This window comes from Haplochromis burtoni, unplaced genomic scaffold (assembly GCF_018398535.1).
Source record: "Haplochromis burtoni strain Fernald_Lab_line unplaced genomic scaffold, NCSU_Asbu1 Contig_108, whole genome shotgun sequence".
NCBI lineage: Eukaryota > Metazoa > Chordata > Actinopteri > Cichliformes > Cichlidae > Haplochromis > Haplochromis burtoni.
In genome coordinates this window covers 1,368,577-1,389,260 of record NW_024582469.1, presented here as the reverse complement: position 1 = coordinate 1,389,260, position 20,684 = coordinate 1,368,577, and the positions used below count along the sequence as shown (strand labels likewise).

The 20,684-nt window shown below is 39.5% G+C and overlaps 1 protein-coding gene across 3 annotated transcripts in view; it reads left to right on the top strand.

The window, feature by feature from the left end:
• Nucleotides 1–20,684, top strand: part of LOC102303649 (protocadherin-15) — a 243,512-nt gene that overhangs the window by 104,947 nt on the left and 117,881 nt on the right. For all 3 annotated transcript variants that reach the window (XM_005928144.2, XM_005928143.2, XM_042223310.1), the window contains exons 17-19: nucleotides 6,631–6,763; nucleotides 6,956–7,035; nucleotides 10,746–10,839. In XM_005928144.2, the coding sequence (XP_005928206.1) occupies nucleotides 6,631–6,763; nucleotides 6,956–7,035; nucleotides 10,746–10,839 (307 nt within the window). The remainder of the gene's footprint in view (nucleotides 1–6,630; nucleotides 6,764–6,955; nucleotides 7,036–10,745; nucleotides 10,840–20,684) is intronic.

The following is a 20,684-nucleotide window of genomic DNA, read 5'->3' as shown; positions in this document are numbered from 1 at the left end:
AATAATGTATTTTGATAGTTGACATTGTGATTAGAGGTAATATTGTACATGTAGTTTGGGAAATGAACACTCAAATGCAAATATTAAACTGTAGCTTGCGAATTTTTAACTGAAGATTTCAACTGTGACTATGGGAAACCTGCATCTCAGACAGATCAATTGATAAATTTCATATAAATGGCAAAAAATGTATTGTGCCACATGTTTAAATACACACAGTTCTCTCATTTTGTCTCATACTGAAGGTACAGTATCTAATAAACTCTGAAGAAAGACTTCCAAAACAGTTGGAAGCAAGAAATTAACTTTAGCTCGCGTCTTATTAGCCTGACCTGTCACAGACATGTTACATAATTGTAACGCAACCTTTGCTTGGTTTCAGCGTAAAGAAATTATTTAAGAATACATTTCCTTAATTGCAGTTGGCCGTTTTGTGATTTTGGTTGCTATGCATTGGAGAAATTGCGCTGATTGGATGAAGTAACTTAATTTTTACTTAGACAATAAATCATAGAGGTTACTGCCATAACACTTATTCACAATGTTAAATTTACCAGACAGAAACATCAGAAATATCCAGACCATATGGGTTACCTCTGGATATCAGACACTGTTGTGCCCTTGTGCTTTGTGTTTTACTATTAACGTCAAACAGTAGTTACATTTCTGATTGCATTTTGGGAAGCTAATGTAAATGTAAATAATGTAAAAAAATAAAACGCGCAATGCCTTTCATCTCAAGCTTCCAAAGTTCAGGTACTTTATAAAGCATTAAAGTTTTTTGCATTTTCTGACCTGCTTACTGCCCTCACATTTACTCTGAATCAACCTACCAACTCTAATACATTAATTCAGCAAGACTGATAGTATCTAATGTGTAGAGCAAGAATAATGTATGGCTTGCATGCCACATTGCTTTTCTGGAGCAATATTTCTCAGTCATTCCAAAACTAGAATCATTTTTTATCCTTCTAGCCATGAAGCTGCCAAATCAATATAGAATGTGAACTTCTGCAGATTGAGGTGGTTCCAGTGATTGGCATGGAGATTGTCCCCAAATTTCCCCAGACCCCCGTTTATCTCAGCTGAAAATGTAACCTGACAAATCAATATCTCTCTGTGCTACAGATTTGTTAAAACTATAAATCTGGACTCAGAATGAGCTGTGTCCTCATTATGATGGCAGCTAACAAAAACAAAAGAGAGCATTTTTTAAAGTATAGCGTTAGGCGTCTGGAACTTTTAATAATGAAATAAATCACCACAAGAGAGAGAGAAGATAACACAGATGAAGATGTTAGATAAAAAGTGAATTTGCAAAAAAGAGATCATTTTTACTGTACCTTACGTGTCATGCAGTGAATTATGAAAGGGAGCACAAGTGATGTGACTTATCAACTACAGCTAGCAAGCTTAGTTAACAAGGTGCATTGACTGTATATGTGCATCACCCAGACATCAATATTTGCTAATTAGTGCTAAGTAAGATGAAAAAAAAAATACTAAAAATTCACTCACTGAAACTGGAGCAGAGACCTTTGAATGTGATGTGTATGCGGTTGTTTTACATTTAGCTGATAAATTAATTCGCATCAAAAGGCACCAACGCCATATACACAATCAAAAGGTCCAGTTCAGTAATTTTAATTAGCTGAGGTGAAAAAAGCCAACAGCTATAACCACCAGTATTAATTGCCTTTTAGTCAAAGATTATCCTTGGCTTTTAGCAATTCAGTCAGGTAAGCATTTAAAAATTCAGCCCCATGCAGTTAGCATGAAAAGGGAGGTCAAGACTATATCTACCAGGCTGCAATGTTTTTTAATGCTCTTAACTTTTCTATGGAGACGTTTGAAGACAGCTTTAAGAAACAAGAGTTTTTGACACTTCTGCTTCAAGGTTTTCCAGCCCTGGAGGTTACCTGTTTAAGTCAAGATTAATACTATACTAGGACATACACCAAGAAGATCGTCAGTTTCAGATCATCAAACAATTTTCATGTTAGACAAAGATAACCAGAGAAAATATGAAATGCACTTCATTAATTAAAAAAAAAGATTATCCAAACCTGCCTAACCTAATAACTGGAACTACAATCAAGCCATATGCAATAACTGCTAATGAGTCTCTCACATCACTGGATCACAGGAATTGTAGCCCAGTCTTCTTTGCCGAATTATTTTAATTCAACCACATTGGATGATTTTCATGAAAGACCTATTTAAGTTCAGCATCTCAATCTGATTTAAGTCTGGGCATTGACTAGGGCACTCCAAAAACTTTCAATTTTTGAGAGCAGAATTCACAATTCCATCAATTACAACAAGTTATCCAGGAATCTTCCTGAATCTGCAAAGCAGCCTGTTTGTTCTGTAGATATCATTCTGGGGTCTTTTGTGACCTCCTGAGTGTGTTGTTGATGTGATTTGAGGGAATTTTTAAGGTAGGTTCGTCACTGTTCCAAGTTTTCTCCATTTGTAGATAATGGCACGCCTTTGGGTTATCCCCTTCTAGAATGATAGATGTCAATGACTTTGTTTATCAGCTGTTTATCAGCTTGGGGTTACTTTTTTACAAAGGGTCAGGTAGGTTTCCATAATTTGTCACTATTTATAAATAAAATGATTTAAAAACGACATTTTGTATTTACTCGGGTTGTCTTTTTCTAATATTGAAATTAGTTTGATGATCTGAAATTCATCATCATGGTACTGTATAGGTGCAAACATGAATGCATTGGGTATTGAAGCTTTGGAAAACTTTGAGTCTTAATTACATTTCATGTGCCACACATTCTCATTGAGCAGTGGAAAGGGTTAGGGAGAGGTTTGTGGTTTGTATTGCTGGCTTGCATTGAAAATAACAAGTAGTCAGTCCATTCTACATTGTCTACAGGAACCTGATGCTAATTTGATCATACTTGTGAACAAATGTGTTGAGGGTAGCCTAAATGTTAAACAGGAGTCCCTGTTTTTGCTTAGAACTGCCATTTAATGCCAAAAACATTAAATATATAATTTGACACTTAATTGAATAATGATTTGTTGGACAACCAAACTTTAAAAGTCTAAACAGGTTATTTGTGTTTCCCATTGATCTGAATGGTGACTCGAAGCTGAAGCGAGGTCAGTCGCTTATAAATTTGTGTGCCGACCATTGTTCTCGAGATTAAGCATCTGCCTTCTCTTTTAATTTGTGTCAAAGAACATAAGGTAGGTGATTAAAAGAACAGATTGTGGTTTTGTGTTTGTGTGCCTGCAAGGAGAAGCATTCATATACAACCATTTCTGTGACCGAATTCTAGGATGTCAAACTTGAAGGCGAAATAAGTCTCAGTTACAGCATAATCTATGTCTGAATCATCTGCAGTCAATCGGTTTTCATCAATAATGCCTGAATTGTGCTAATAAAATGCTGGCTCTCAGTCTCTCTGGTGGCTTACATTTTCCAGCCTTCATGTAGTTCTTTATTTATTTATAGTTGTGAGTGTAAACAGATTTTGTGGGCTATTGTTTAGACCCGGGTTTCTTTGGCGTTTTCAATCGATGATCCAGTTTGAGTGGAGTTAATCTCTCGCTTCTCCCCTTGCTGAAACTCAGCACTCTCACCAAGTAGAAACACAAGCTAAATCCCTGCAGTTTCTTTTTCTTTTAAATTCATGATTGGTCGAGCTTGATGTTAAAAGCAGGAAGTGGGTGTAATAAAGCTTTTCAAACCTGTTAATGTAGGGTTAGTAATTAAGACTGTAATTTATGAGAGTGGTGGCACTTGTTTTTGCAATTTAATCCAAACAATCTTCCGTCTGCCGCTGTGGGCCACAACACTAATAAGAAATTAATTCTAATAAAATAAAATGCGCAAAGCTTACTGACCCACTGATGGCTTGGTCAGTGCTAGATCACGCAGTGCAGATGAAAACTATCCATTCTTAAATGGACTTCAAATAGTCGTGGTGATTTTATATAATGAGTTTTGGGACCTGTGTTTGCAATAAGATGCTTTGACTATTTGCATTAGATGGCTGTCGATGTACTAAAACTTATAACACCTTGTTTAAACATTATCGTGCTTCATGCAAGTGTTTAAACAACCTACTACTTTACATTCGTCTTCAGCAAATCTGGACATACAGTAAACTAATTTCTAATGAAACCATGAAAAAACGATACAAATAAAACAGAAAAGTACATCTCACATTGCTATTCTATGGGTGATGGGTAATATATAAGAAGAAAGGAATTTTGTCCCTGCACTGCAGTCATTACTATAGTCTCCCTAAGCTCTTGTGGATCTGAATATGTTAAGAATCACTGCAAAATCAACTAAATTATCTATAATCGTGTAGCACATCCCAGTGAGTACTGAAATACCAAAAAAATACAACAGGCTGTTTATAATGCCATAAATAAGCAGTCAATTTTAGGTCATTACAGTGACAGTGTTGATTTGGAATAAGTGTTATGCTGATTAAGCAAAAAAAAAAAAAAAGTGTGACTACATTTTACAAAATAAAGCTGTCAGACCTTAAATCTACATTTTATCACCATTTTTCATTTCTTAGACTTGTTTCTGGGAAATTTTTCTATTTTTGCTTTTAAAAACATTATTCAGGCATTATAATTTCATCATCCATTTCAATCACATTTCCACATTTAGTTTATTTAATACTGTTTACTGAATGTGTGGCTTAATTGAATTCATTTCCATCTGCTTTTTTTGGTATGTAGAATGATATAGATTCTTATATTATAGTTTTATGTCTTTTAATGCAGGGTTAGTTGAAGTTTAGTTAGGTTTAATTGAATTGGTTTACATTAGGGATGCAAAGACTCCAATTTTCGTGCCTGGTTTTCAATTCCAATTTTTTCCACTTTCCCTTTGGTAGCTTCATTAAAATACCCATGTTTAGCTAAATTTAAGTGCTTTTACAGACATGGTTTACTTTGGTGAATTCTGTGTCTTCATAGATAAAGTCTGTGTCTTTGCCTATGTTGCTGTTTGCATGTTTTGCATGCATGAAACAGACTGTGAAGTGGACAAGCTGGTCACCAATCAGAACCAAGCATGCTAGAAAACAGCTGGTCAATAGGTGGTTTTAGCTACTGTGACATCACCTATTAGTTTCTGAAGTCTCATTTTAAAACACCTCCAGTTTAGCATTTCAGCCGTTGCCTTCTAAGTTGCCAAAGAAACAGATGTGACCAAGAAGAATGAGTCTCATTAACTAATGACTTGTGATTTTGTGACAGATTTTTGTGAAGATTTACAAAACAGAGTAAATCTTTTTATTCAGTATGAACAAAAATGAATAACTGAGCCCATAAATTCAACTGGAAAATGTTTAACGAGGTCAAGACAGGAAGATAGACTTCTGCAGGACAACCATAGCCATCACCATTTGGTAGCCTTTAGGTGGAAAGCTGGTTTTTAGGCATTTCTGCATTCTACCCTGGAAGTTGTGTCTATCAGCACTGCCAGAAATACAATTTTTCATGTAGCTATAGCCAACATACATGTAATAGCGGATTTACATTAGGCCTAATAGGCTGCTTCTTTTACAACATCATGCTACAGGGAGAAAGAAATAAACAAATGCCAATGTTAGCCACACTAAACTTATGCTAGCACCAATTATACATGAATCCATCTGTTGCTCGGGGGACGTTGCTACTTGGTCTCTGTTGAAGAACACCTGGTGTACTTTTCTCATAGCACATTTCAGAATTAGCTTTAGCTATAGCAGCACTAGTTAGGAAAAAACAGCAGCATGTTAGGCAGCTGGCTATATTTGGATTTAACTGAAGCAGCTACTCATTTGTTTGAAGGTGTGCCAAACTAGCAATTAGGCAATATGCTATTGTATTACATACTGAGACAAATAAGTACCAGAGCAAAAGCCTACAAGTCATGGATTCTGCAACTGTTGGATAAAAATTCTCACTTTTTGGCCTTTGTAAATTTGCTAGTAGTTTATATGCATTGAAAGCCTTGCAAACTAAAGCTAAAGGAGAGGTTAAAATACCTGAAGGACAAACTTCTGCACAGCATATTATACTTTATAATACTTGATAATAAAGGGGAAAATAAAGAATTGTACAATACAGCCTTTACAGTGAACACTGTGTAACCCTGTGTGTGTGTGTGTGTGTGTGTGTGTGTGTGTGTGTGTGTGTGTGTGTGTAGTGTAGAAATACTTTTATTATAAATAAAGAAGTCTTTTCTCCTAATGTAACATCACCCATGTTCTTTATAAATGACTCATTGAAACATTCACTCAGGTTTGAACAAGTCGCAATAGAAACCTCAAACACTGCATTAGAGACCTTGTAATAAAGTACTATCCAGTTTCTTTGTCACTTACACTGTTGACTTCATGCTCTTATTGATCAAACTCGGCATGAAGTGCAAAGAAACAAACACTGGCCAGCCACTCTTAACTTAAATAATGGGCCATTCACCTTCCCTGACACTGCTTTCCCCTTAGTATCCTCTAGCTTTCCCTCCTAACATTCCTCTGCTATTTCTTTTCCCGTTATAGGATGCTTCTCTTCACACTCGCTGTCTGTCTTAGTCGCCTAAACCCTTTCTTTTCTTCGCCTTTTCACCCTCTCTTTTTCTCTTTCTCCCTTTAGGTCATCCATTACTACGGTCTACATTGAAGTTTTGCCACCAAACAACCAGAGCCCTCCTCGTTTTCCGCGGCAACAATACAACTTGGAGATCAGTGAAGCTATGAGGACTGGGGCTACACTTCTTAATCTGCAGGTACATGCTGTCATACCAATTATTACACAGTCACAGTACTTATTGGGCTTTTAGGATAGTGTTTAATTTACATTCAGATGCCATGGTGCATTAGTGCTTTCCAAGGTACTAGAACTGACTGATGTATATTACATACCTAAAATGAGAAAGCATATATGTTTATGTTGGTGCCTGTCTCTGTTTACTTTTAAGGCAGTGGATCGGGAGAGGGACCCCATAACCTACAAAATCCAAAGCGGAGACATCCAGGAACATTTTGCACTACAACAAAAGTAAGTAGGCCCACAATTCCAGTTCAGCATGGGTTCAGGTCTTTACTCTCTATGTAGAAATAAAAGTTCTAGCTTGTGCTGAAGTTAATTTTGACAACATTTGAATGCATATTATAAAATAAATGTTCAAAAATGTCATAGTATGTGACAAAGTGTGCTGTCAGTATTGCATGTAGGTGCGTGATAGCTGTATCGATAGACACACTATTGAGGTTTCTCAGGAGATGTCGTGCACATGGTCACTGTTTGACTAGATTTGATACAAGAACTGGTTCCTAGGGTCAAACGTCTGTTCCCTTAACCTTTAGCAGTTGTTCTCGCAATGGATTTGGTTGCTAGTACATTACATATAGTTATTCTTGTTTTTTTTACAAACACTAACTCAGAGACCAATAGCAGTACAACTTGAAAAAGTGTAACATTTCAATCTCAAGAAAATGTTTCTAACTGGTTGGAAAATGCACATTTTCCCTAGTGAAAAGTGGTTGCCAGATGGTCACAGACCAGCCTCTCGGCCTCTGTGATTGGGTCACTTGATCTTATGAATGTCACACAACCAGTATTACTGACTAGTCAACATAACATGGTTAGTGGTCACATTTCTAACACACCTTGTTTGACATTTTGAATGTAACGTAGAAGTAAATGCAAAACCCACATCATCGAGATTTTCTTGACCTATTTCTTTACATCAAGACTTTAAGCTAAGTAAACAAAGAAAATAAATGTGAATCAAGGCTGTAATCATAATATCCGTTAGAGGGGAAACATGGCCCCAATATTCAAATGCAGTCCAAATTTCTACCAATGTATTCATATAAAATGTATATTTGTTCATTTTAAGAGTTTTTCTGGGACAGGTAACCACATACTACCTGTTCTATTTCTGTACACTGCAGTTGTGGCTTGTCCATGTGGTGTTTTGATACTCAAGCAGAAGCCTTTGTTGAACAGGTGTGTCTAGATAATCAGCAGCAGTGCAGATTTACAGCACAGTAAAAATGTATTGTTTCCCTTGTAACTTCTTTTAAAAGTGAAATGCTTGTAAGCTAATCAACAGCTGGCAATATGATCCACTCACAAAACTCTAACTCAGCTCCAAGCGTTTCTTTAAACCACGTTACTCAACATCTGAACATCTGCACCACAAATGCTCTACATATATAAACTGACTTGACTTTTTGAAATTAAAAGAAGCTTTTCCCCTCCTCACACTACTCTGACATATTTTATTTTTCTTTTTTGCCCCTTTGCCCTAAATGTGAAAATGAGGCATTAAATTCCCAGAACAGAAAGGCCTTGGCTGTGTGTCAATTCCATCAGATCACAGTGTACACAGCCAATATAAAAACATAATGCATGTACAAACAGATTATTTAAACTCCGTGCCTCATGGAATATTCCTTGATGCTTATAACTTTCACATTAATTAATGCAAACTTTGAATTAAAACAAAAAATTAATTAAATATAACTCTAATCTCTATCTCTGAGAATTTGTCTGTATTCCGATTAACCCAAATTCATAAAACTGTATACGAATCAATTTGCTCGTAATCAGTAATGTAATGAGGGAATATGCTTCCTTATAAAAATTGGTCATACAGGTCTTGGACGTCACCACGGCTCTTGCAAAGACACACACATACACTCACACAAGCGCACATTCACCACATTCAAAGGCACGCAGACTCTGAGGGCTTTTGTTGTATTTATTCATTTATTTCTCATTAAAAATGCATTTCTGAAGCTCGGGGTAAGATCCTGTCTAAATTTCTGGAGGGTTGTATTGTGAAAGAACAACCCCAGCTGGTGCAGAATTATACAGATTTGGGGGGTGTGGGTGAGAATGAGTGGTTGGAAAAGAAGATAAGAGAAGAGGGCATGGAGGGGAAATTGAAGAGCAAAATGTTAGTATTAGAAATCACCAGGAAGAGAGACATGAGGAATTAAAATCACAAAATAAGTGTGAGGAAAAGAGCTGACTGCTTAGAAGATTTTCGCAGTACAAATTAAAATTAAGCAAAGACTTCATTTCTGCATTCTGGGGATATTTGGTGGGTTGTTTCTGACATGGTAAAATCTTCCAATGAATGCCAGATATTTCAGTGTCTTAGCTCTGTTTTCATTATTATGGCTCCATGGGAGGAAGCGCCCAGTTGTTCTTTTTCCACTGTGCAAGTATAATATAACATATAACTTATGGTGGCGTGGGAGGGAGTGATTTTTTTACTTTTCATTTTTTTTGTGTGGTTTTAGGAGTGCAGCTTAAGTGCACTTTACGAGGATAACCAAACAGGAGCCAGATGAAGAAAAAACCCCTCTGTATAGCAGAAATGTGCATACGCGTTCATTTTGTCTGATTTATAAAGCCTCATTTGTAAATCTGAATCATCAAGAACAAGTCTGATTTTCACTCTGTGCTTTAGCTGTGGATGGATATAGGCACTCCTACATGTATATTTTAGGATTTGTCCATCCATTTTCACTGGGGATTGGAGCCTTTTTGCCCTACCTCAAGAGGCAGGGTATACCCTGGACATCAAACCTATGGCCAATTTACAATCACCAACTAATGCAGGTACACAAGGAAAACAGTGATAGGAAACCATGCATTTTGAAATAGTTGCTTCAAAGACAGGGACCAGATCTGAGAGCATTTGCAGGCAGTTGCAATATTCAGAGCATCTTTGGTGCAGTAATTCACTGTGATAAAATGGTGAAAACTGCAAATCTGTTGCTGTCTACACAGAAAATCACATTAAACCAGAGATCGAGGGTTGCTCAAAGTCTGGCAAATAGTTGGTTGCAAGGAGGTTGCCATCCTATTTTTACTTTTAATAATACTATTACTGATACTACTGATAATAATAATAAATTTTAAAACATATCTAGGCTTTAGGTTTGAAGTGTATGCGAGCTCTTTATGGAATTTATGTACACTGGAGATTTATGAAGAAAATGTGTTGTTCATATGAGAAAACTAGACTGTGTGTGAGCGAACCTACACATTTAAACATGGACTGCTTTTTATTAGAAAAAAAGCTCTACATCTTTTTCTCTGAGGACAACTCTTCTGCACACACAGACACACAAATTTTCCCGTGCATCAGCACACGCACACATCCTGATACACACGAGAGTTCAGATGGTTTCTAACACATTTAAGAGGTTCAAATTAAAAACACTTCAGTCATTATCTAAATCGTTACTGGAAAATTTAAAAAAAAAAGTAAACCAAGGATAAACTCAAACATTTTCCTGGTTTTGATTGATCAGAATATTCAGACAAGTTGCACAGAAACAGATGATCTGATCATTTTTACTCAGACATAAAAATTCAAGATGCTGGTCTTTCACCTTTCTAGTTGTGTGATAATTCATGATAACAAAACAGGTCAAGTCATCACCCTTGACCAGTTAAGTGAGTAGGAGGCACACTCTGCATTACTTAAATACCCATATTCACAGAAAAAACACACTTGTGGGAGTTAAAGCTTTAATGCAGTTACATGTATATATATCACTAGGGTTAAAGTAAAAAGTCAATCAAGACCTTTTGAATTTAAACTCTTTTTTTAAACTCTTTTTTACTAAACTACAGTATGCAGTTTCACCATGGTTTGCACAGTCTTTCATCATCTTTTGATTTTTCCTGTTCTTTTGCCTGAAGGGTTAACAAGAACTCTGTGTGTTTTGTTCTCTCTCCAGTTCAGGCTATTTGGTTCTGGACAAACCTCTGGACAGGGAGACTCTGGATTATTACACCCTGGTGGTGACAGCCTCAGACGGACACCCAGAAGGAGTAAGAAACTCTTCTGTGTCATATGGATATTTACTTGTTGTTTTACTCGAGTTGTCTCAAAACCCCCAGAGGAGAAGTGAGGAGCTCCAGGAAAGAATTCTCCATCCTTCACTATGAAGCTCCACAAACAACAGATGTGGTGTTATCTGAGAAAGAGGGCTATTAGAATTGTTTTAATTACCTGTCATTTAGTCACAGTAATAATAACAAAAAGCTAAAATCTATTTATAGCAACTGACTGTAAAGAAATGAATGTCTACATTTATTGAGCCTGCAGGCTCAAAAAATGTTAATAGAATAAAATGGCCTATGTGCCAGGTAAGGCAGAATAATGTGTTTTAGCTGGCTGCCGATAGCTTTTTATATATACTAACTGTATTAAACCACATTGTTAGTATGATTCAAACACTACGATGGTGTGTCCACACGCTGCCTATGTTTTTTCACACTGATACTCTTCAGTAACACCATCCAAAGAACTTGATGTTTTGGTGTTGGTGGAACGCTTTTGTGCTTTTCGGTTACATTGGCATCCAAAAGCCCTTCTAAGCACACAGTCCCAGTAATATCATTTCATTTCTTTCTTACTGAAAGCCAATTTACAATGATGGTGAGTATTTGAAATGCATAACAGAATGCAAAGAGCACACAGAGTCCAACTTAAAATATGCTTAAAACCAAAGAGGGCAACAGAATGCTAACTGTTTGCTGTTCCTCTTCTAGCAGGTTTTATGTTTGCTTTGTCTGACAACTTTTAAGATTATCCATCAGTTTGGTTTCACACTCAGGAGGCCTGAAGCATGAGGAATTCAATTTGAACTGCTATGTTGCGAGTTCAAGTATGGTGATTGAAATTTTAATGCATTGCAAACCTTCCGCACGACACTTTTCATAGTAAGTAGGTCGTTTTTACTGAATCACAATTTATGCTTTTTTTGACCTGTCTTTACAGCAGAAGCACTGTATACAAATAGCCTGGTAAAAAAACAACACACTGCTACTGTTCTATCACAATTTAAAATGAATATCCTCATATGTCACCCTCATTTTTCTTAGAAACAAAAATTAGGTAAAAAAAAAAAATCTGGTAATTCTTTGTTTTTACATTCATCGGGTCCCAATATGCTCAAATATCAAAGAGAAATTAAAAATGCATGCCATGGAAGAGTTCGGGTCTCAGGAGGTTAAATGTAAGTTAATCAACACAGGCAATTAGTTGCACATACTGGTGATGTTTGGGTGCTAGAAACCTTACCGCTTAACATCCTTCTTTCACTGTCAGACTTTATGATCAAGCTGAAAGAAGATGAATTCTTTTTGACATTTGCATTGACCTCAAACGCTTCACTAAAACCCCCTCACATACTTTTCTGATGATAGATAAAAGGTGTGTTTTGTTCCCGATAATCTGACTTTCTTCACACCACGAACGTTTAGCTGTGCAGACGTGAGACAGAAGCCTGGCATTAACCTTGCAGTTTCTTCTTGTATTTGTTTTCTTATTTGTTAACTATTTACAGCATTTTTCATGTACACAATCCAGCAACACTGTCCTTGTCTCTGTGGAGGTATTGCGTAAAATGATTTTAAATGAAAGCTGCACCATCACCATCTGCATGATGGTCTTGCCGTTCTACGTCTTATTAAGGAAACCTGAATGAATACACAAAAATACTGAATGGCAAAACCCTTCTTATTTAATGTTTATTTAACGACAAGAGCTATTTTGCATTTTTCTTGGTGCTTTTTTAACATTTTCTCATATTCAGTTGCTCTCTCATGAAAATCAGATGAGCCCCACTTCCTTTCTCTAGGTCCTCCCTCTCTGCTTCTCTGCTCCTCTCCACTCTGCAATCCACCAGTGTTGCAATCCCCCCCCCCCCAAACCACACACACACACACTAACACTCATTTTTCACATCTTAGTGAGGATATTGAATTGATAAAATGCTTTCCTTAGCCCCTTACTTTAACCATAACCATAACCTAACTGTATCCCTAAGCCTAAAACCACATTTTGAGCCTCAAAATGCCCTCCGATTCATGAGGACTGGCATTTGGTCCCGACAAGAGACTGTTGGTCCTCAAAAGTATAGTGGCATGCCAGGTTTTGGTCCTCACAAAGATGTTTAAACAGGTACACACACACACACATCAATTAAAACAAAAGGTAAAGTTTAAGATCCCACTGTGGAGAAAATGCTGATTATAATGCTGTGACCTTTTTTATTATGGAATATGGAGGGAAAAGGCAAGTGGGAGTGAGAGGTACTCATTGTGCTGGTGCTGCCCTAACGGTGGTTTTGTGCTAAAGTGATATTACACAGACTCTTGCTCATGCAACCATGTAGTTAGTCTATTGCTCTCTGGACCTTGGCAATTAGTGTATTATCTTTGTATCCCAAGGGTCCAGAAGTCAGAAAATGGATAAAAGTAGTTTGGACATTTGTCTGCTTGACACTCCATTATGTTTTGAGTGAGAGTAAAAGAGTATAGGATTGTGAATGGAGAGAGAAAGAGAGGGTATACAAGAGGGGAATGATATCAGCTACAGGGAGAAACTGAAAGGAAGACAAGGAAAGAAAGAAATGGGGAAAAAGGAGAAGAGGAGATTGGAGTGTAGTTGCCTTATACAGGCCCATTAATCAGAATCACCTGGAAGGCCTTGGGTTGTCTTCATATGGGCGCACATACACACACACACGTTTGTGTCCTATATTATTAAATGTCCTGTTGTGAGAGTGTCAGGCTACAAAGTGCCTAATTGGCTATTTGGCCAGTGAATCCATCAAGCTGCCACAGACTGAGGACCCTACAAGTTGGTGCAGTAAACCAGCTTTACTGTAAGGACGGTGTGCATTGTGGGATGCCATAGAAACTGTCAGCAAATGGCCCGCGTTGGACTGTGTCATTGCATTAGTAAATAAATCCTGTGTGGATTAGCGCTGCTATGTTAATGAATGTGACTTAATTATTATGTGTATGGAACAGACAAGGTCAGACTTTTAAATCCCAAGAAAAGACGAGAAACTAACAACGTGCTCATTCTTCTCACATCCACCATCTCGTCTTCTTTTCCGCGCAGATGTAACTTTGGGGCAAGTAAAATATTTGCGAGGTGTCATACTGTCTGTGTGAAAATGCCTCCTATATGATCTGTAGTACACACAAGTACATCTCAGGCTCCGGAAGATTCTTACCTTTATTGCACATTATAATGTCATCACATTGCCTAGCAACCGCCTACTAATGTGCTAAAATGACCCGTTTGTAGCATTTACTGTATGTACCTAGAAAACCTTATAAAAGTGTCATATTATTTTATTTTCATGACAACAACATAGTTTACATCCAAAGAGCATAACGGCTAAAAGCAACATTACCAACTTTTTATTCTGCTTTGTGAAAGAGAAATAAGTGATCTTTCCAGTTCACAAACTAAAAGTATTTCTTCTAAATGTCACTATAGAATAGAATAGAATTCAACTTTATTGTCATTGCACATGCACAGGTACAGGGCAACGAAATGCAGTTTGCATCCATCCAGAAGTGCTTTAGTGATATAGATATAATATAGATATGTGAGTATATTACAGAAATGGGTCTATTATGGTATGTTATAATGTACACGGTATGAAGTATGTTGTGAATATTCTATAACTATAAGTATGTACAGGCTGTAGTGAATACAAGCTATGTACAGGCTATGAACAGGATATAAATATGAAAAACTATAACGAATATGAAATAAATAACTTTACAGAAATCTGAGATATACAGCTATACAGAAATGGGAACTATGCAAGTTGTAAACAGTTGCAGGATTAACAATTATCGAATGTACAGAATGATTATTTACACAGATGTATGCACTGTATGTGTGAATTGTAGCTGATTTATTGATATTTTTTCAGCATACTAGAGGACAGCATTACAATAAGCTTTCCTGTGTCTTATAAAAATAGTCATCAATCTATGTGTTACCTGCAATATCTAACAGTCTCCTCAAAGTACTTTTATATCTGTATTCAAAATCAGTGTTTTCACATTGTACACGTAGCCAAAACTAAAACTACTTTTGACCTTTCATTACACACTGGATTAAAACATGGGAAACACAAGGTCAGAGGCATATACAGTAGCTGCAGCAAAGCTTTGTTTATAATGCAGCAAATGCTTTTTCATCTGATTATTACAGGCAAGTAGTATTGCTGTAAATGTGTGGGGGATTTAGCGCTTTTCTATTCAGAATGCAAAGGCACATTACTATACACTAAATGTATCTTCTGCAAAATCAAAGTCAGCAGCAAGTCAGCATCAGGTCTTTGTTGTGGGTCAGGCCAGAAGACAGCCTTTGATCTGATCTTTAATCCTTCCTCTAAGGGTTCTCTGTATACTCACTTCATGTGCGTATCCTGTTGTGCTGGAGGACACAGTCAATAAATGAAATGCTGACCCTGTTGATTCCTTCACACCTCCATCCTTCTGTACTTCATGCTGTTGTTTTGAAGGACTGTTTCAACACCGAGAGCGTCGTGCTGGGAGTTACCTGTTCTGTGCTCTGAGTCTTCTGATTACTGGCGCCATAAAATAAACCTGCTTAAAGTCTGCACTCTTCATCCTGCTTTCATTGGTCATTAAACAGGAACACTAATCTACCACAGGTTCTCCAATTTCAGATAAATAAACAGTTCTTGATCTCATTCTTCTCACCATCTTCCTTGCACTCTTGATTGTTAGTGAGAATTCAAGTATTCAGCTTGTACACCCTGCTGTCTTATGTTGGTTTCATTGCATCATTAGCAGCAAGTGTGAACAACTTTGCTTAATTGTGTTTAACTTCTGCCTGGTTGCCATCGTTCATTACGAGCACATCACACAGCAAAAAAAATTTTCTTAGGCGCCGAGCGTGTTTAAAATTTTGAAAGTGGAACAAATAAGATCTGCAGATTGTGTGTAAGTCAGGTTCTGCTGAGTGACTGATTCAATAACTGGGTTCAACACACTGAGCATTTGGCTCGGAGAATGTGATTTAGTGTTTTAGCAATTCCGAAGAACTGCAGTGTTGTCAGTTATCAGCTGTGACATTGCATTGGCGGACCACTAAAAATAATATAGCTAAACCCTTAAAAATGCAGCGTTCTCCGGCGGGGTGATTGCTAAAATATGGCAGATGGCCACCGTGTCTGTGAAATAATAAACTCTGAGGTGCGCGGGTATTTAAAAGCGATGTTCTCAGAGCTGCCAAGGCGAAATGAACCTTACTCCATCCCTTTCTTTTGTGTCCGTATGTGTGTTTGACAGTGTTGCTCACAGACCGCCTTTCATTGTGTCATAGCTCTCTCTGCTTTACATACACTGCCATGCAGATAAACAGTTTTGTCAGGTGTGAGTTTTTAACCTTAGATCACTTGCATCACCAATGTTCCCTGTCAGCCTCAATAGGCCGTTGTCACCTCTGAGATTGTCACTCTCCCCACACACAGGCCCACACATACTGCCTCTGTTCTTCTAATCCCACTGATATAAACTGGTGAGCCCTTCTTCCTCCCAATTCCAGTCTTTAAAAGTCAAATATTGGATGACTCTCTTTCTTCCACTCATGAAAGTCAAATTAAGAGATTGGTGACATCTAATCAGTAGGGGTGCAACGATACACAAAATTCACGGTTCAGTTCGGTTCGATACTTTGGTGTCACGGTTCGATATTTTTTCGATACAAAAAAATGTTCATGCCATTTTTAATTTGTCATTTATTAAAATTATAAATATATATTTTAACTCAAAAGTACAGTTTTTAAATTTAACCCTAACCCTTGTGCGTGTTTTTTATTTTGACAGCGAATGCGCACCTGCGGACCACTTATGTGCAGCCCTGGTTATTTAGCTCGTCATATTGCAGCCACAGAAATTCTTTTGTCCATGAAACCATAAAGCTGCACTTTCTTTTTGCCTTATAGTCTGATTTGTCATAACTTTTCCGTTTTGTGGTAAGCTTTTCTTTGGCTGTCACTTCTTCACCCTGACCTGTCTTATTTGGCTCAGCAGAACTAAAATATATATCCTGCTGCTTTTACACACGCACTCACATAACGCTCAGCGATTCTCTGCGCGATCAACCTCTCACATGTTTAAGCTGCTGCGGGAGATTTCACTTGTCATGTTTGCGATAGTAAGCTAACGATTGATAAGACGATGTCAGAGGAATTGGTGCACAAATTATCATCACTCACCAATCAGTGCTGTCGCTCTCTAATTAACAGTTCCATTCAAATTAAAGTCACACACACACAACCATACACAGTATGACATGGGGGTGAAATGCTTGTAGCTGTACAATGCCCGACCATTAAATGACAGAAGAAAAGTTTTACAATATTTACAATTTACAGTTTACTACAAAAATTTACAAATTAACTTAGGAATTTACAGTAAAGAATGTGCAAATAGCAGAAGAGATTATAAAGATAAGGATTATAAATTATAGGAATTATAGGATTATAGGAAATGTGTGGTGGTGCGTGTGGTGACGTGTGTGAGAGTCCAGTCTTATAGTGACGTGTTTGGGAGAGTCCAGTCCTACACCTGGTTCAGGCCCCGAATAGCCTGGGGGAAGAAGCTCCTCCTCATTCTCTCTGTTTTGGCCTTAAGGGAGCGGAAGCGCTTCCCAGACCTCAACAGTGAGAAGAGTCCATTGTTGGGATGGGAGAGGTCCATCATAATCTTCCTAGCTTTGGACTTGCACCGCTTGGTGTAGATGGACAGCAGGTCAGGGAGCTCTGATTGAATGATGCGTTCTGCCGAGCGCACCACCCTTTGCAGATCTCGTCTGTCCTGCTTGGTGCTGTTCCCAAACCAGGTGCAGATGTTTGCCGTCAGGACGCTCTCGATGGTGCAGGAGTAGAAGTTCTTGAGCACCTTCAGTGGCAGATGGAAGTCTCTAAGTCTTCTGAGGAAGAAGAGACGCTGACGGGCTTTCTTAACCAGGGTGTTGATGTGACAGGACCATGACAGGTCCTGAGTGATGTGGACACCCAGGTATCGGAAACTGTCCACTCTCTCCACTGGCGTGCCACTGATGATGAGGGGTTTGTAATTCCTCGCCTGCTTTGTAGTGAAGTCCACGATCAGCTCCTTAGTCTTGCTGATGTTTAGGAGGAGGTTATTCTCCTGGCACCAGGTCTCCAGGTTCCTAATCTCCTCCAGGTAGGCCGTCTCGATGTTGTCGGAGATCAGGCCCACAACAGCAGTGTCGTCAGCAAACTTGACAATGGAGGTGGTGTCGGATGTGGCTACACAGTCATAAGTGTACAGTGAGTACAGCAGGGGGCTTAAAACACAGCCCTGAGGCACTCCAGTGCTGAGTGAGATGGAGGGGGAGACTTGTTTTCCCACCCTCACTGATTGGGGTCTGTCTGTGAGGAAGTTGAGGATCCACTGACACAGTGATGAGCTGAGTCCTAGATCCGTCAACTTGGTGAAAAGCTTAGAGGGAATTATTGTGTTGAATGCTGAACTGTAGTCCACGAACAGCATCCTAACATAATTCCCTCTGCCAGTGTCCAGGTGACTCAGGGATGTGTGGAGCAGGTGAGATATGGCATCGTCTGTGGAACGATTAGTCCGGTAAGCAAACTGAAGTGAGTCGATGGTGGCAGGAAGTGAAGAAGTGATGTGATCTCTCATCAGTCTTTCAAAACACTTCATCACAATTGAAGTCAGTGCTACTGGACGGTAGTCATTGTGGCAAGCGGGCTGTTGTTTCTTTGGAACAGGGACAATAATGGACTGTTTGAAGCACGTGGGAACCACAGCTTGGGCCAGGGAGAGGTTGAAGATCTCCGTGAACACCGGTGCTAGTTGATCAGCGCAGGCTCTAAGGACCCGGCCAGGGATTGCATCTGGTCCTGCTGCCTTCCTGGTGTTCACCCTCCTGAAGGTGTTCCTCACGGCATGCTCTGTGATGACGAATGCATTTTCTTCACTGGTGCACTCCGAGCGCGCGCAGCCGTTTGTTGTTTTAATTGCTGCGGCGTCGAAGCGAGCATAAAACGTGTTCAGCTCATCAGCCAGTGAAGCATCTGCATTCATCATTGAAGAAGCTGGTCGTTTATAGTCCGTTATAGTCCGCAGTCCTTTCCACAGGCTCCTAGAGTCGCACTGTCGTAGCTGTGACTCTAGTTTTTCCCCGTAGCTCCGCTTTGCCTTTCGGACCGCGCTGCGCACGTTGTAGGACGCAGCCTTGTATAGGTCCATATTACCGGAGACAAGCCCTTCATTGTAGGCAGCGGTGCGTGATCTCAGAGCGTCGCGGATGTTTTTATCCACCCACGGCTTCTGGTTGGGAAACGTTCGGATGATAGTTCTTTCTGCTGTGTCGTCCGCTAGTTTCCCGATAAATCCCACAACCGCTTCCGTAAACATGTTGATGTCATCAGAGCTGCGCCGAAACATGTCCCAGTCTGCGTCATCCAGTGCGTCCTGCAGCGCGGCCACCGATTGGTCCGTCCAGCGAGCGACCTCCCTCCTGATTGGTGGTTGCTGCTTTAGCCTTTGTTTGTAAGCAGGCATGAGGAAGATGGCGGAATGGTCCGATTTTCCAAATGCCGGCAGGGGCTGAGCCTTGTAACAGTTCTTGAACGGGGTGTAGCAGTGGTCTAATGTCCTCGTGCCCCGGGTGGGGCAGTTGATGTGCTGGTGAAGGTTGTGAAATGTCCGTTTGAGATTCACTCTGTTAAAATCTCCCATAACAATGAGTGCGGCATCTTGGTGAAGTGTTTGTTGATGTGTGAGAGCCTCATGTAGCTCACATAAGGCAGTGTCCGAGTCCGCGTGAGGCGGAATGTAAACAGTGCAGGCAATGACCGCAGTGAATTCCCGAGGGAGATAGAAAGGGCGACACTTAACGATCAAAAGCTCCAGATTGGGCGAGCAAGAGCGTGTGAGTGGGGAGATGTTTGTGCTGTCGCACCATCTGTTGTTCACCATCAAACACTACTCCACCACCTCTTTTCTTCCCCGACTCCATTGTCCTGTCCATGCGGTAAACCGAAAAGAACCCCGTCGGCTGCACGGCGTGGTCTGGTATCGCTGGGTTCAGCCAAGTCTCGGTGAAGCAGAGGAGGTTGCAGTCCCGAATGTCTCTCTGGAACTTGATTCTGGCTCTGAGGTCATCAAGCTTGTTCTCGATGGATTGAACATTGGCTAGCAGGATACTGGGCATGGGTGCGCGGTGTGCGCGAGCCCGTAGCCTGTTCCTGATGCCGGCTCTTTTACCTCGAGGCCGTCGCTTAGGGTCGCGTCCTTTGTTCTCTCTCAGGATCTCCTTTGGCCAGGTTGGGTCCGGAGTTAAACATGGTGAAATGTTCGTGTATTGCAGACCAATAGAAACCAAAGTGTCTCTACTGTAGCGGATTTGTGTGTTTTGCATGATGCCCATGCAAGATTATCGCAGATATAGCAAAAAGTGACGAAAAACTGCAAAAAGTGGAGAAGTTAGGGCAGAGCATCCAGCACGGCAGCCGACCTCACCGGCGCCATTTTAAAGAACCTCTATACACAGTTCGCGCGATTGCAAAGTGAAAGCAAAAAAACAAGCGCAAATTCAAACGCGATTTCAATATGTCACATATTGACAGTGGCTCACCGATGCCAATGACATAATTACCCAGCTACATTTCCGAAAGAATGCAAAAGCATTGACATATATTTTTCCTTCCTACGATAGGCCCGACGGGCAGGGCAGAGATAGATTTTGGTAGCCCGACTGGAAAAATCGCTAGCCCGGGACGTCGGGCTAGCGATTATTGCAAGCCCTGTATCTGATTGAGGAATCACTCATCTGA